Genomic DNA, 17,077 nt, shown 5'->3' on the forward strand with positions numbered 1-17,077 from the left:
TTAAATAAGAATGAAATTCAATTTGTTGCACTTGAATAAAATGAGTCAGAACAAGTGACAAGTGCTGACCAGGAACCAGGAATTATTTTGAGAGTGTCTAAGGTTTAACTAATGTCAAAGCTGGCTGAACAGGATGCTGCAATTCAATTTCTCCATCCATCTCCCCCAACGTACCCACCAAAACACAAGTATGAAGGTGCATTTTGTTGTGGGAAATTTTTGTCTTAATATCCACAGCTGAAACACACTGCAGCTTTCCACTTTGATCAGAGAAAAACTGATAGTTTTGGCGAAAACATAGAACCAAACCAATGTATCCCTGGATTTTCCCTGAGATTTAATTTTGCTCAGTTGCATTAATCAAGTATTAATTGTTCATGAGTATTCCAACCTCCACTCTCAGACACACTGACGTACAATAGAACATAGAACATCGAACAATACAGCACAGAACAGGCCCTTCAGCCCTCAATGTTGCGCCGACCTGTGAACTAATCTAAGCTCACACCTCTACACGATCCCATCATCATCCATGTGCTTATCCAAGGATTGTTTAAATCTCCCTAATGTGGCTGAGTTAACTACACTGGCAGGCAGGGCATTCCATGCCCTTATCACTGTCTGAGTAAAGAACCTGCCTCTGACATCTGTCTTAAATCTATGACGCCTCAATTTGGAGCTATGCCCCCTTGTACAAGCTGATGTCATCATCCTTCTTCGCTGTCCACTACTCCTCCAATTTTGGTGTCATCTGCAAACATACTAACTAGACCTCTTCTGCTCACATCCAAATCATTTATATAAATGATGCAAAGTAGTGAACCCAGCACCAACCCTTGTGGCACTCCACTGGTCATAGGCCTCCAGTCCGAAAAACAACCTTCCACCATCACCCTCTGTCTTCTACCTTTGAGCCAGTTCTGTATCCACATAGCTAGTTCTCCCTACATTCCGCGAAATCTAACTTTGCTAACCAGTCTCCCATGGAGAATCTTGTCAAACGCCTTACTGAAGTCCATATAGATCTCATCCACCGCTCTGCCCTCATCAATCCTCTTTGTTACTTCTTTCACTGTCTACCCTATCTAATCCTCTGGTCATCTTGCGCGTCTCTATCAAATCCCCTCTTAGCCTTCTTCTCTCCAATGAGAACAGACCCAAGTCTCTCAGCCTTTCCTCATGAGACGTTCCCTCCAGGCCATGCAACATCCTGGTAAATCTCCTCTGCACCTTTTCCAATGCTTCCACATATAATCCTCACAGTTTCCTTCTGCAAGCACATTATGGCTTCCCCAACACAGGATCAGTGACTTTCGCATTTTTGCAGTTTTCAAAGATTACTTCTGACTCCTCACTCCCAATCACGGCTGCTTACTAATTCCTAGAATATATTCCTGAATTTGTTCTTCCAGATCAATGCCATCGAACTGCTCAACTTCTTTCTTGCAGTACAGTTAAAAATCAGCAATCTGAACATGCAGTTTTCCCTTGTCAGTGTCTCTTTTCCTCCAATTGAGGATGTTATCCCAGGTTATTGTCATTTTGTCAGCTATGAAGCATTTCCCACCCTTTCACAGCGGAAGGCAGTCAGCTAGGCGGAGTGCCCCATTCCCATTGCCAAAGCCCACCTGTCCGCCTAACTTGTCTGCATTCACAAGACAATAACACAGAGGACCCATCGCATTCTCCTTGGAGCCAACTACTGCCTCTCTTGATGATGCCACAAAGTTGATGGTTTTCTGATTGGGCTGGCAGTTTTCAGAGTCAGGCTGCCATCCTTAATTGGATGCTTGGCCTGACAACAATTAACTAAGAGGCCAACACAAGGAAAATAGGCACCATGGTCCATCTGCAGCTCAAAGTCAAACTCATGGCGCAAGAGGTACATTACCTGTGCACTTGAGAAATATAAGGGATTCTGGGTAATCTAAGATGGAGGACGGGAAAAATTTCTGGCTGTTAAGAGCTGTTCCTTTTTTTGAGGTATTTTAGGTATTGGAGGTGATTTCCTCGAATTCCAGGAGCAGCAATTACTATTTTATATGCTGTTACATTGTTTTGGAACTTTGGAAAAAAAAGTCAAAACAACTGCAGTTTAAAAGGGAGAAGAGCAGACAAAGGAAGCACATGGTGAGGACAGAGCAAGAGAGAGAGAGAAAACCTGCACAGTTACCGCCTTTGCTGTTTGAATTCGTATATCGCTGGACATCGGAGTGCATCTGGGAAAATTAACAAACAGTGAAATCCACAACTTATCTTGGAGGAACTGTTGGGCGAAGTTCACAGCACAGAATCAGATAAGTTAATTGTTGTTGAAAATGTGTTGCTGGAAAAGGGATTTGACTGAGACAAGGTGGGGGGAGGAGAAATGAGGAAACTGGAGAAATCTGAGTTTTTCCCTTGTGGTTGGAGGGTCCCTCGGCCGCCTTCCTAACCAGTCAAATCCCTCGAACTCAGCACCGCCTTCCTAACCTGCAATCTTCTTCCTGACCTCTCCGCCCCCACCCCGCTCCGGCCTATCACCCTCACCTTGACCTCCTTCCACCTATCGCATTTCCAATGCCCCTCCCCCAAGTCCCTCCTCCCTACCTTTTATCTTAGCCTGCTGGGCACACTTTCCTCATTCCTGAAGAAGGGCTTATGCCAGAAACGTCGATTCTCCTATTCCTTGGATGCTGCCTGACCTGCTGCGCTTTTCCAGCAACACATTTTCAGCTCTGATCTCCAGCATCTGCAGTCCTCACTTTCTCCTCGAAGTTAATTGTTGTGTTAAGTCTGTCCAAGAGAAAGGCTGCAGTAGTGAGTATAGTGTATTCTTTCTTGATTATATGTTTTTGGAGAGAACTCTCTTGATTAAACTTAAAATATAAGCCATAACTATTAATTTAACCTGGGGCAGTGTTTGTAGAGGAATAAGACGGTGTTATTTTCTGGGTCTGTAGATTGTGAAGGAGCAAAAATGGCCTTTGCAGTGATATGAACTTCTTGTCAGATGTGGGAGTTTAAAGAGAGTTTAAGGGTTACTGCGGATTATATCTGTCATAAATGCTGTTGGATGAGAATCTTATCAGATCAAGTGGATCGGTTGGAGAGACAGATAGAAGCGATGAGGAATTTGCAACAGCAACAGTATGTGATGGATGGCAGTTATAGGAAGGGGGGAAAGTCTCAGATACAGTCACATAAATGGGTTAACTCCAGGAAGGTGAGAGGTCGGCTGCTAAGGCAGGAGTCTTTTGTGGATATATCCATTTCAAACACGTATGCTGTTTTGGAAAATGTAGGGGGTGATGGATTCTCAGGGGAACGTAGCACGGACAGCCAAGTTCCTGGTATTGAGACTGGCTCTAATGCAACGAGGGATACGTCGGCTTCCAAGAGATCAATTGTGTTTGGGGATTCTGTAGTCAGAGGTACAGACAGAACTTTCTGTGGCTAGCAGAGAAAAAGCAGAATGGTGTGTTGTTTCCCTGGTGCCAGGATCAAGGATGTCTCAGGGAGGGTGCAGAATGTTCTCACGGGGGAGAGGGGCCAGCAGGAGGTCATTGTCCACATTGGAACCAACGACATTGGAAGGGAAAAGGTTGAGATTCTGAAGGGAGATTACAGAGAGTTAGGCAGAAATTTAAAAAGGAGGTCCTCAAGGATAGTAATATCTGGATTACTCCCAGTGCTTCGAACTAGTGAGGGCAAGAATAGGAGGATAGAGCAGATGAATGCATGGCTGAGGAGCTGGTGTATGGGAGAAGGATTCACATTTTTGGATCATTGGAATCCTAACAGGGAAGGCAGATGAACTCAGGGCATGGTTCGGAACATGGGACTGGGATATCATAGCAATTACGGAAACATGGCTCAGGAATGGGCAGGACTGGCATCGGAATGTTCCAGGATACAAATGCTACAAGAAGGATAGAAAGGGAGGCAAAAGAGGAGGGGGAGTGGCATTTTTGATAAGGGATAACATTACAGCTGCGCTGAGGGAGGGTATTCCCGGAAATACATCCAGGGAAGTTATTTGGGTGGAACTGGGAAATAAGAAAGGGATGATCACCTTATTGGGATTGTATTATAGACCTCGCAATAGTCAGAGGGAAATTGAGAAACAAACTTGTAAGGAGATCTCAGCTATGTGTAAGAATAATAGGGTAGTTATGGTAGGGGATTTTAACTTTCCAAACATCGACTGGGACTGCCATAGTGTTAAAGGTTTAGATGGAGAGGAATTTCTTAAGTGTGTACAAGACAATTTTCTGATTCAGTATATGGATGTACCTACTAGAGAAGGTGCAAAACTTGACCTACTCTTGGGAAATAAGGCAGGGCAGGTGACTGAGGTGTCAGTGGGGGAGCACTTTGGGGCCAGCGACCATAATTCTATTTGTTTTAAAATAGTGATGGAAAAGGATAGACCAGATCTAAAAGTTGAGAGTTCTAAATTGGAGAAAGTCCAATTTTGACGGTATTAGGCAAGAACTTTCGAAAGCTGATTGGAGGCAGATGGTCACAGGTAAATGGGAAGCCTTCAGAAATGAGATAACAAGAATCCAGAGAAAGTATATTCCTGCCAGGGTGAAAGGAAAGGCTGGTAGGTATAGGGAATGCTGGATGACTAAAGAAATTGAGGGTTTGGTTAAGAAAAAGGATGTCAGATACAGACAGGGTAGATCGAGTGAATCCTTAGAAGAGTATAAAGAAAGTAGGAGTATACTTAAGAGGGAAATCAGGAGGGCAAAACGGGACATGAGATAGCTTTGGCAAATAGAATTAGGGAGAATCCAAAGGGGTTTTACAAATATATTAAGGACAAAAGGGTAACTTGGGAGAGAATAGGGCCCCTCAAAGATCAGCAAGGCAGCCTTTGTGTGGAGCACAGAAAATGGGGGAGCTACTAAATTAATATTTTGCATCAGTATTTACTGTGGAAAAGGATATGGAAGACAGAGACTGTAGGGAAATGGATGGTGACATCTTGCAAGATGTCCAGATTACAGAGGAGGAAGTGCTGGATGTCTTGAAACGGTTAAAGATGGATAAATCCCCAGGACCTGGTCAGGTGTACCCAAGAACTCTGTGGAAAGCTAGAGAAGTGATTGCTGGGCCTCTTGCTGAGATACTTGTATCATCGATAGTCACAGGTGAGGTGCCGGAAGACTGGAGGTTGGCAAATGTGGTGCCACTGTTTAAGAAGGGCGGTAAAGACAAGCCAGGGAACTATAGACCGGTGAGCCTGACCTCGGCGGTGGGCAAGTTGTTGGAGGGAATCCTGAGGAAAAGGATGTACATGTATTTGGAAAGACAAGGACTGATTCAGGATAGTCAACATGGCTTTGTGCGTGGGAAATCATGTCTCACAAACTTGATTGAGTTTTTTGAAGAAGTAACAAAGAAGATTGATGAGGGCTGAGCAGTAGATGTGATCTATATGGACTTCAGTAAGGCGTTCGACAAGGTTCCCCACGGGAGACTAGTTAGCAAGGTTAGATCTCATGGAATACAGGGAGAACTAGCCATTTGGATACAGAACTGGCTCAAAGGTAGAAGACAGAGGGTGGTGGGGGAGGGTTGTTTTTCAGACTGGAGGCCTGTGACCAGTGGAGTGCCACAAGGATCGGTGCTGGGCCCTCTACTTTTTGTCATTTACATAAATGATTTGGATGCGAGCATAAGAGGTACAGTTATTAAGTTTGCAGATGACACCAAAATTGGAGGTGTAGTGGACAGCGAAGAGGGTTACCTCAGATTACAACAGGATCTGGACCAGATGGGCCAATGGGCTGAGAAGTGGCAGATGGAGGTTAATTCAGACAAATGCGAGGTCTGCATTTTGGGAAAGCAATTCTTAGCAGGACTTATACACTTAATGGTAAAGTCCTCGGGCATGCTGCTGAACAAAGAGAACTTGGGGTGCAGGTTCATAGCTCCTTGAAAGTGGAGTCGCAGGTTGATATGGTAGTGAAGGCGGCGTTTGGTATGCTTTCCTTTATTGGTCAGAGTATTGAGTACAGGAGTTGGGAGGTCATGTTGCGGCTGTACAGGACATTGGTTAGGCCACTGTTGGAATATTGCATGCAATTCTGGTCTCCTTCCTATCGGAAAGATGTTGTGAAACTTGAAAGGGTTCAGAAAAGATCTACAAGGATGTTGCCAGGGTTGGAGGATCTGAGCTACAGGGAGAGGCTGAACAGGCTGGGGCTGTTTTCCTTGGAGCGTCGGTTACTGAGGGGTGGCCTTATAGAGGTTTACAAAATTATGAGAGGCATGGATAGGATAAATAGACAAAGTCTTTTCCCTGGGGTCGGGGAGCCCAGAACTAGAGGGCATAGGTTTAGGTTGAGAGGGGAAAGATATAAAAGAGACCGAAGGGGCAACTTTTTCATGCAGAGTGTGGTACGTGTATGGAATAAGCTGCCAGAGGATGTGGTGGAAGCTGGTGCATTGCAACATTTAAGAGGCATCAGGATAGGTAAATGAATAGGAAGGGTTTGGAGGGATATGGGCCGGGTGCTGGCAGGTGGGACTGGATTGGGTTGGGATATCTGGTCGGCATGGACGGGTAGGACCGAAGGGTCTGTTTCCATGCTGTACATCTCTATGACTCTCTGACTCTATAAAGCCTTCAGTGCAATAAGAAGCATACAAAAACGTTTCCTGCTTTTTGGGTCCAGAATTTTAACTCAATATATGTTAGTTTTGTGAGTCACTTCAAGGCTTAAGGTGTGGTAACAGACATAGATAGTGTTGTAAACACAATATGCACAGGATATTTCTATGAAATGACTATTATATTATCGTAACTTTGACAGCAAATATTCACAGGAGTAGAAATGGCCATATGTTCCACTATTGGTTCCTCTTTTTTAATACATCAGTGATCCACAGTGAAATTAAGTTATTTTTAAAATAGAAATACATTTTTCCCTTCATCTACTTCTACTATATATTTATGGAATGTTATGAAAAACGCAATCAAATAAAATGTTGGATTTGTACAATGCTTTCTCACGGACCTGTTTTGGAGCTCGTGACCAAATGCGTGTGATGAGACGAAATTTCAACTGATTCCATTTAAAGCTTGGTACGGAGTTCCCGATGGGTCAGTGTTGGGTTCCTTGTTTCCCTGATGTATATTAACTCCCAGGTCTTGTTGTGCAGAGCGCAAATTCAAAACTTTGCAGATGATACAAAACCTAGAAGAACTGTGAGCTGAGAAGAGGAAAGTGTAGAACTTCAAAAGGACACAGACAAATTGTTATAATTAAGAGATGAGGGTCAGATTAAGTACAGAATAACAGAAAGAGGGAGTCGGACATTCAGGCCTTCAAACCAATACCACCGTTCACTATGATCAAGGATGGTCATCCAATACAGTATTTTGTTGCCGCTTTCTCCCTGTACACCCTGATCTCTTGATCACTGTATCTCCCTCCTCCTTGAAACATTGAGTATTTGGGCCTCAACCACTTTCTGTAGCAAAGCATTTCACAAGTTCACAATTTTCTGAGGAAAGTCTACTCCATATTTTTACACTGTGACCCCTGGCACTTGACTCCCCGGTCATCAGGCACATCCTTCCTGAGTTTCCATTCACTACAGAAAAATATGAAGTCATTCATCTTGGTAAGAAGAAAGTGGATTAACAACATTAAATAAAGAAAAGAGGAAATTAAAGTTCTTGTGTAACCTTTAGGTTGACTGGACAGATTGAGAGTGACTAATAAAGCATATAGTTTAGTTGGATTTATTCATCGGGATCGAGAGTACAACAGCAGTCAGGTTACATTGACCTTATACAAGGCAGGTGTTCAGGTGGAGCACTGCACTCAATACCAGAAGACTTACTTTGGAAAGGATGTAAAGGCCTTGGAGAAGGTGAAGACATAATTACTAAGAACTGTTGCCGATTAGGTTATGACATTCGGAGTATCCTCCTTGAAGAAAAGAAGGACAAGAGGAGACCTGACAGAGGTAGTGCATCAAAAATCACAAGCAATATAGACAGAGTCGACAGGGGAAACAGTTTCCACTTGGAAAAGAAATGAGATCAAGCTTTGTCACACAGGTTGAGAAGGTCTGAATGCACTGTCTGAGTATGTGAGGGATGTAGAATCGAAGCATTCAAAAGGGAATTAACCTGTTATTTAAAAAGAAAGAATGTGAGAAGGCAGGAGAATGGTACGAAGTGAATTGCTCATTCAGAGATCTAGACATGTTTCTGGACAAAATCTTTCATCAATTCTGACGAATGGTTTTGGCCCAATATGTTGACTTTGCTGCTCCTCGGATGCTGTCTGACCTGCTGTGTTTTTCCAGCTTCACATCTATCGACATTGACTTGCAGCATCTGCAGTCCTTACTGTCTCCAAATCATGACCAATCCATAGCTTTTCTTTAAGCTACGGACATGTTTGGGTCTGCCCAAGCAGAAACCATGCCATTGTACCAACTTCATGAAAACTGATATCTCTGCCAAAAGTTGGCTCTCACTGCAATTGCAGCCACTACATTCCCACAACCGGCAACTCCATTGTGTTGCTGCTACCTCTGCTGGCTGCATACATCGGGTTAAGATTCTCAAAGCTTCTTTCAACGAGCAGCAGAAAGAACCTGGGGCTACATTTCACTGATCTGCTCTGGTTCCACAGCTGAATGGACAGAATGGCTGTTCATTTGACAAATGTGTATTAGAGAGTTAAAGTTCAATCCAAATAAATTACATCCAAATTAAATTTCAATGATACAGTGCAACCACATTTTGACAACATTATTTTCTGATTCGCTCCATTCTTACAGAATCCAGTCGTTATTCTTGGACAAGATGTACTGATTAAATCAGTCCTCTATAACAGAATCTCATAACAATAACTTCAACCCATCCCAATTATAAGCAACAATCAAGTCAAAATAACATCATTATCCATACCTAAGTAACACCAACTATATCATGTTATGTTGTGAAATGAACAATTAAAACCGAGTTGAAGATGTGGTCCACCTACGTATGGGACTACGGGTTAAATTATAAATCCTTGTCCAAGCCAAGGAGGGATATTTCACAAAAGGCAAAGCCTAAAACCCAGTCATCATCATATCATGTGCCTTGTCTTCAGGCTGAAGGTGGTCCTTGGCTCATATTGTTTCCATATCTCTTTATCCCATTCTTTTCTTTTAATTGAACCAAACCTTCCTTCAATTTTCAAGACACCCAACATGGATGTTCCTTTACTTTTCTTCAAAACATTTGATCTACTGTGTCTCTTGCAAGGTCATTTCCTCAGAGCACCCAGTCTCTCAGGCTTTTCCTAATTGTGTACAACTTTCAGTCTTCATTCACTCTCCTCTATATATCATCATTTGGAATGTTTTCTATCCATTCTCCTCTAAATTCACAGTTCAAAGCTATTTAGCAAGTTGGTCTCCTTTTTCTCTAAGATCCAAGTGTCATATGCACACAATACACCACTTCAAATTGTGCTCCTCATAAGTTGCTATTTTTGAACATTTTGTTCAGACTTCTGGTCAACAATCATTTTGTCTTACACAACATGGCCATCCCTTTTGTTATCCTGGTTTTTATTTCTTTGTCAAATCTTCCACTTGCAGACATAAACTATCATAAATATTTGAATCTTTTTGAACATATGAATATTTCTTGGTGATCTTTTTCATACGCATCACATTCCTTTTATCAATGTTCACTTTTGTTCTAAAATTCATGCCTGCTGCCTCTATCTACTGGTTCTTGAAGTAACTGCTACAGGGGTTTTGCCACCTGACATGAATTCTCAATGCCTCTCTTACAGTCATAGAGATGTACAGCGCAAAAACAGACCCTTCGGTCCAATTCATCCATGTTGACCAGATATCCTAACCTAATCTTGTCCCATTTGCCAGCACTTGGCCCATATCCTCTAAACCCATATACCCATGCAGATGCCTTTTAAATGGGGTACTTGTACCAGCCTCCACGACTTCCTCTGGCAGCTCATTCCATACATGCACTATCCTCTGCATTAAAAGGTTGTACCTTGGATCCCTTTTATATCTTTTCCCTCTCACCCTAATCCTATGCCGTCCAATTCTGGATGCCCCCACCCCAGAAAAAAGACGTTGTGTATTTACCATATCCATGCCCTTCATGATGTTTCGCATATTCATTCAGGTGAGGAGCCAAATAATAATGAGGTGAATTGTCATGTTAACAAGTTATTTAACAAGCTATTATCCCCTTCAAATTAATTTTTCGTTGCCAAGCAAGAATCAAGCACCATTATTCGACAACTGTACAGTAAATGCAGCGAGATGGTCCTGATATTCAGATAGAAATCTCCTCCAAGATTTTAACCTACTGCGAATCCTCTTGCAAGGATGCCTTCCTTGAAGAAGCTCTCTTCCTCCCTCTATCTTCTGCTCCTTGGATGCTGCCTGACCTGCTGCACTTTTCCAGCAACACATTTTCAGCTCTGATCTCCAGCATCTGCAGTCCTCACTTTCTCCTGATATTCAGATAGGCCTCAATGGACCTTTCGCACAATTCTGGAACAAATCTCATCGTAATCCACAGGGACCTACAAGATCCTGTCCATTGAGAGAGGTTTTCTTTACAGAAGCAAAATGAAACATTCGTAACAGAGAATACCATGATCAGAATTTGTGACTGTTGTTTGGGAGGGCAGTATTTCATTAATGCTAAGTTGCTGTGAGCAGTTTAGCTAAAACAAAAGAACAAAATCAGATCTCAAAGTCATTTTTTTTTCCAAATAAGTTATGCTGAATTGTGCGTAAGTTAATTTGGCTGCACAACTATAATCAGACACCACTTACAAGTATGTTGGTCACCAACAAATGTCTCCAGAAACGGTATTTGGGGTTTTCCTTGCTCGGGGCATCTGGATCCACCATTATCAGTATGTATTTCATGTCCTGTTAGATAAATATGGTGCACACAATTAAAACCATTGCTCTGAATCAACAAAACAAGAATCACCATGCTAGAATCATACCACTCAAACTTGAAAGCTATCAAAATGAGTCAAATCTTCTTTCAAGGTAGAGGGGAAATATTTATCAAAAAAATGCTTGCATTAATAAATTCAACACAGCATATATATTGTCATTATTTGGGAACTTCGATTCAAAAGTGAGAGAAAATGGACATTAGCATTCAGTTTTTTTAAAATAATGATCAGAAAATTATTTCAGCAGTGAACTTGAGTTGAGTTTAATGATAAAGAAACAGAGGGTCAAGGCCATTGGTATGTTAAGTTCCACATAAATCACCCGAGCAAGCGGGCAGTTTTTATTACTTTGGAGAAGCCTTGACACTGTGAAGTTTAGTTTCTTGAAGTCTCCAGGCTTTCTCAGTTGATAGAAATCAAAAGCCTATCAGAACTTAACAAAACTCTTTTCAAGCCATAACAGTTGAAAAGAAATCCTTAACTGCTTCACATTACAGGAAGGAAGGCTGGAAAGAATAACTTGATCAAAGAACTGTAAAATTAAGAGAGAAGCGATACTTCAAATAGTTCAAGAATGAGTAACTGAAAAGGACATAGTTGGGAAAGCGCTCAATTTTTTTTGCGATTATGTTATAATTTCCCCAAATTGTCTTTTTAATGTCTATATATGTATAATATAGGTGTAGGAGAGAAACAGAGAGAGAGAAAGAGAGATTTGTTGTTTTCTTTCTTTTGTGTGATAAACCTGTATTCTGAAAACAATATTGGCAGCCTCTGTGAAAATGTTCAGTGAGTGACCACCATGGGAGCCAAACTGCAAAAAGAAAACTTATGATCTGTCATTGCATGAGTGAATTGCAGAAGGAGGCCATTCAGCCTAATGTTCCTGCAATGGATCCATCAACAAATTTGTACATACAATTTGTACACAAGTAGTCATCCAATGCTCTGCTGAATGCCTTATTTTATCCTGACTCCACCAGATTTTCAGGCAATGCATTTTAGGCCCGAACTATTTGCAGTGTGAAAAAGATTTTTCTCACATCACTTTAAATCTATGCCTTTTCATTCCTTTTCCATTTGCAAGTGGAACAGCTTCTCCATTCCTGCTCATGACTTTGAAACAAACTTCTTCAATGTATCCTCAGAACTGAAGTTCCTCATTCCTGGAACTATCGTTGAAAATTGCTTCTGCATTCTCTCCAACATAGTCACATCTTTTTAATAATGCGATGCTCACAAATGTACACATTATTCCAGCTAAGGTCTGACAAGTGTAATGTACAAAGCCAACATTAACTCCTTGCTCTTGTGTTCCATGCCCCTATTTAAAAAGCCAAGAACACTGTATGCTGTATCAAATTCTCTGTCATATCAATCCTACCCAGGCCTGCCTGCTCCTGTGTTCCCTTTCGAATTGTATCCTCTATATAAAATTATCTTTTAATGTCCTTCCAAACAAAGTGCATAAGCTCACACTTCTCTGCTTTGAATCTCGTCTGCTACCTTTCCATCAACCTAACCACGTGCTTTTGGAATTCCACACTAACTCAGTTTACAATTCTTCCAATGTTTGAGCCATTTGCAGACTTTGAAATTGTCTCCTGCACAACAAGATCCAGATAATTTATATATATCAGCAGGAACAAGGGTCCCAATATTGATACCTGGGAACTCCTGAAAGATATCCATTCACCATTACACTGTTTCCAATCACTCAATTTTGTATCCAGATTGCTACTATTCTTTTTCTGCCATGACTGATACCTTTCTTCACAAGTCTATCATGCAGCACTGAAACAAATCCTTCAGTAAGTCCAATTATATTGCAAAAACAGTCCCTTCATCAACCCTTTCTGCTTCATCTTGAAAACCTCCAGCAAGTTAATTCAACACAACTTCCTCTTTAAAAATCCGTGCTGACTCTTCGTAATCAACCCATCATTGTCCACGTGAGTACTAATGCTATCTTGAATAATTGCCTTGTGAAGCTTCGCCACCAAGGAAGTCAATTATCCAGCCAGGTTTCACTCTTGGATTTGACTTGCCCAAAATTATCATTAGCTGGTATCATAAAATCCAAGCAAAACTTCTGGGGATGGAAGATGTGTCACACAGAATTTGTCATATCGGGTTGACTGGGTCTTATTCACTGGGGTTTTATAGAACAAGAGGGGAATCTCTTCAAAACATAAAGATGTTTGACAAGGCTGGATATACTGAATAATGTTTTACCTCGCACGAGGTCCATAACAAGGGGTCACAATCTCAGGATATGCAGTAGGTCATTTTGGACTGACATGGTGAGAACCTCTTCACTCAGGGGTGGTGAGCCGAAGAAATTCTCCATGACAGAAGACTATGGAGGCCAAATCACTGAATATGTTTAAGAAAGAAACAGGGCATTTTCAAAAGGCTGAAAGTGACAAGCGGGCGTGGTGAGAAAGCAGGGGGTAAGGTACTGAGATAAAGAATCAGTCAAGTTCACGTTCAATGGCAGAATGGCTTGATGAGCCAAATAGCCTACCCCTGCTCCTGTTTTCTATGTTTTTGTACAACCTTCACCCCTTAATATTCAATGGCATTTCCAATGCTGAATTCCCGTAATCAATGACCAGGAGGTTAGCATTGACCAGAAATTAAACTGGACCAGCTCTCAAAACTACCATGGTTACAAGGGCAGGCAAAAAATCAGCAGGGAGTAACTCAGCTCCTGACTCCCCAAAGTCTGTCCAACATGTCCAAGGCACAAGTTGGGAGTGTCATGGAATGCTCCTCACATGCGCGGATAAGTGCAGCTTCAACAACACTTCAGAAGCTTGACACCATCCAGGTGAAAGCATCCTACCAGACGGACCCCCTGTCAAATACCTTCAGCATTCATCTTTCTCCACCACAGATAGCAGCAGTATTAATTTTTTTTTCAAAAGTCATCTGTTTACAGTTGTGTTGGAGTGGGCCTGAGTTGGCATGGAACAATGATTGTTTCACATTGCCCACAGGCACAAGTAGGGCTCATGCGAAATCCCGCAATCATATTATTGATTTGGAGCAAGTGATACAAGGTGAAGGAGAAATTGCTGAAAGAGGGAAAAAAAACTCAAACTCAACTTGCAATGAATGTTGTAAATCAAAGACAATTCTGGAAATTCCTTGTTTGTCCCAACAACATAATGACTTTAGACTGCAACAACTGAAAGACCAACAAGACCCCATTCTGTGAAATGACACTCTCAAATGGGAACACGCATGCCTTCCTGCTTGTGAGAAAACAGCATGTATTTTACTGGTGTAGATTTGTGTTGCATGCAGTCAAAACAGTTTGTGGGCACAACACATTGTGTGTGTAAAACTTTACAGGATTAATGACTGACTGCCGGCAATCTGCTAAACCATATGATGAGTTGATCATTTGATATAAAACAGTGTTAGCTTTGCCACTTTTCTAGTAACAGGACGATACATGACTGAGAAGTTCTCTGCATGTACTATGCACAATTAAACACAGATTAATTAAGCACTGTCAATTTTGACTTTTGGAAATACCTTTTGAATAAAAATTCATTTCCATCTGCAGTATTCTCCATTGTATGTAAAATCATGTGTGTAAGTTCAACATCTTCTCATGTCTGCCAAACACCGTCAAGTAACTTGACTGATGTTTTCAATTGTTTCATTCCCATCTTATCATCAGGAAGTGGCTTTACCACAGATTTGAAAAATAGCACAACAGTATGACTGAGCAAAGCTGGATCAATGCACCAAACTTATTCTTTCTGCAAGTTCTGTACAATCCACCCGAGAACAAGTTCTAATAAATACTCAAGGAAACCAAAGGTACTGCAGCAAACATTCTACACCCCGCCGCACTAAATGCTCTTTTGTGTCTTCCTCGCTCTCTCTTTCTCTGTGTCTAAGTCTCTGTAACATGTATCTTTCTCTCTCTTTCTGCCTATGTCTCTGGAACTTGATTCCAGTTCTCACCTGCTCAGTGAGACAAGAACTAATCATCTTCACTCGTAAACAACTCCTCAGCTCCTCATCAGGAGGAACCTACAGTCACAGAAACAGAGTTCATGACAGGTATCATATTCGTTGTTGTAAAATTGCACAGCCATCCTGGCAAACCAATTTTTAAGAAGTTCTTTTTCAATGCAGTCCACAGTTTTTAAAGACACAAAAATAAAAAGACAGTCCTTTACAATGGAGGAGAAAGTGAGGACTGCAGATGCTGGAGATCAGAGCTGAAAAATGTGTTGCTGGAAAAGCGCAGCAGGGAAGGCAGCATCCAAGGAGCAGGAGAATCAACGTTTCGGGCATAAGTTTCCTGAAGAAGGGCTTATGCCCGAAACATCGATTCTCCTGCTCCTTGGATGCTGCCTGACCTGCTGCGCTTTTCCAGCAACACATTTTTCAGTCCTTTGCAATGGTCAAGTCCCCTAAGAATCTCACGTTTCAAAAGGTCAAAATCCCATTCTTTGGGATGTAAATAAGCATAAGCCTAATCTACTCAACCTCCCCTCATGAGAAAATATCTCCATACTTGAAATCAATCTCACAAACTGCCTCAAATGCCAGAATATTTTCCCACAGATAAGGGACCCCAAAATGTTGACAGGATTTTAGGTGTGCTCTGACTTGTGCTTTGTATAGTTTATACAAGACTTCATTTTTTTTTTTGAAAAATTCTACTTCCTTTGAAAAAAAGACCAAAATCACATTTGCGTTCTCTCTTCGCTACTGAACTTGGATGCGAGGTTTTCATGATTCATGAACGCAGACTCTCAAAATTATTCTGTTTCAGATTTCTGCAGTTTTTGTCCATTTGAATAATATTCAGCTTCTATATTTTGTAATTCGATATTTTCCCACACTTACTGAACCTGTCTACATCCCTCTGTAGACTCTGTGTCACCACCATTGCTTGCCTTCACGTAAATTTTTATATTATCCACAAATGTGGCAATAGTACACTCACTTGCATCACAGAAGTCATTAATACATATTGTGATTAATTGTGGCCCCAACACTTTTCACTGTGGCGTTCCACTAATTCCAGGTTGCCATCCTGAAATGCACCATCAATTATTCTACCTCTTTGTCTTACATCAAAAATGCTCCCCCAATAACACAGGGTCATATCTTTTAAAATGCAGTATCTTATTAAATACTTTTGGAAATCTAAATATATTACATCTACTGGTTCCCCTTTATCCATCCTGTTTGTTGCCTCCTCAAACAATTCTAATACATTCATTAAGCATGATTTATCAGGAACTAACTCCTTCATGGCAGCTCTGGACTACTCTCACTCAGAGCATTTTCATGAAACAAGTGTCAATGCTGGAAATCTGAAAAAGAGAACTTGAAGAAACTCAGCACATCTGCCAGCATCTATGGTGACAAAGCAAAGCCGACATTTCGGGTCCAGTCACCCCTCTTCTAAACCGAGATTGCGAGGTGTGTGTGTGCATGCATGTGCCTGTAAATATAAATATATTGGAGTGAGCCAGTACGCAGAAATGGAACCCAGAGAGAAAATGACACCTCTGTAGACAAAGAGATGGATGGATTTACATTTAACTTTTACATTTTCACTCTGGAATTGTGGGTGGCATCAGTAAGATCATGTTTGCCACCTATGCCGAGTTAACCTAAAGTGATGGGACAGTCCTCTGCCTGAATCGCTAAACTCCGAAACGGATTGCATCCATACTGAAATACCTCTACGGAGGGAAGTATCCCATCACCAATTCACCCTTGATTTACATGTGTACAGTACATGGACACTGACCAGCTATTGCCATTGCATATACACAAAACGAGAACAGTTTTACCAGCCAGCTAAACATTTGTTCCTACATCTCATACCACAATCTTCGGTTTAAACTTAACAAATGACACAGGGTCTATTCCAAATGCATCCACAACCTTTCTCCCTCTGTTGTACCCTGTGAACATTTGCAAATTAAACTAGAAATTCCACTTTGAGCTGCAATGAATTCAGATCCTTAGTAATCTCACCTTTTCCCAGCTCCCATTAAGAAATATCTTTTGATTGGCAAGTTTAAAATTGTTCTTTTTCTGTCACCTCCCTTTTCCTGCTTTTGAAGCTCCTT

General features: G+C 41.4%; 1 protein-coding gene across 10 annotated transcripts in view; it reads right to left on the minus strand.

Moving 5' to 3' along the window:
* The window catches only part of pebp4 (phosphatidylethanolamine binding protein 4), a 553,891-nt gene that overhangs the window by 397,493 nt on the left and 139,321 nt on the right, over positions 1-17,077 (minus strand). For 9 of the 10 annotated variants that reach the window (XM_087984378.1, XM_087984380.1, XM_087984381.1 and 6 more), the window contains one exon: positions 10,825-10,923. The exons of the other annotated variant lie outside the window; for it this stretch is intronic. In XM_087984378.1, coding sequence (XP_087840504.1) covers positions 10,825-10,923 — 99 coding nt within the window. The remainder of the gene's footprint in view (positions 1-10,824; positions 10,924-17,077) is intronic. 10 annotated transcript variants of the gene reach the window in all.

The sequence above is a fragment of the Chiloscyllium plagiosum genome, unplaced genomic scaffold (assembly GCF_037043375.1).
Source record: "Chiloscyllium plagiosum isolate Xiang-an unplaced genomic scaffold, Cpla_swu_hap1 HiC_scaffold_48, whole genome shotgun sequence".
Taxonomy (NCBI): domain Eukaryota; kingdom Metazoa; phylum Chordata; class Chondrichthyes; order Orectolobiformes; family Hemiscylliidae; genus Chiloscyllium; species Chiloscyllium plagiosum.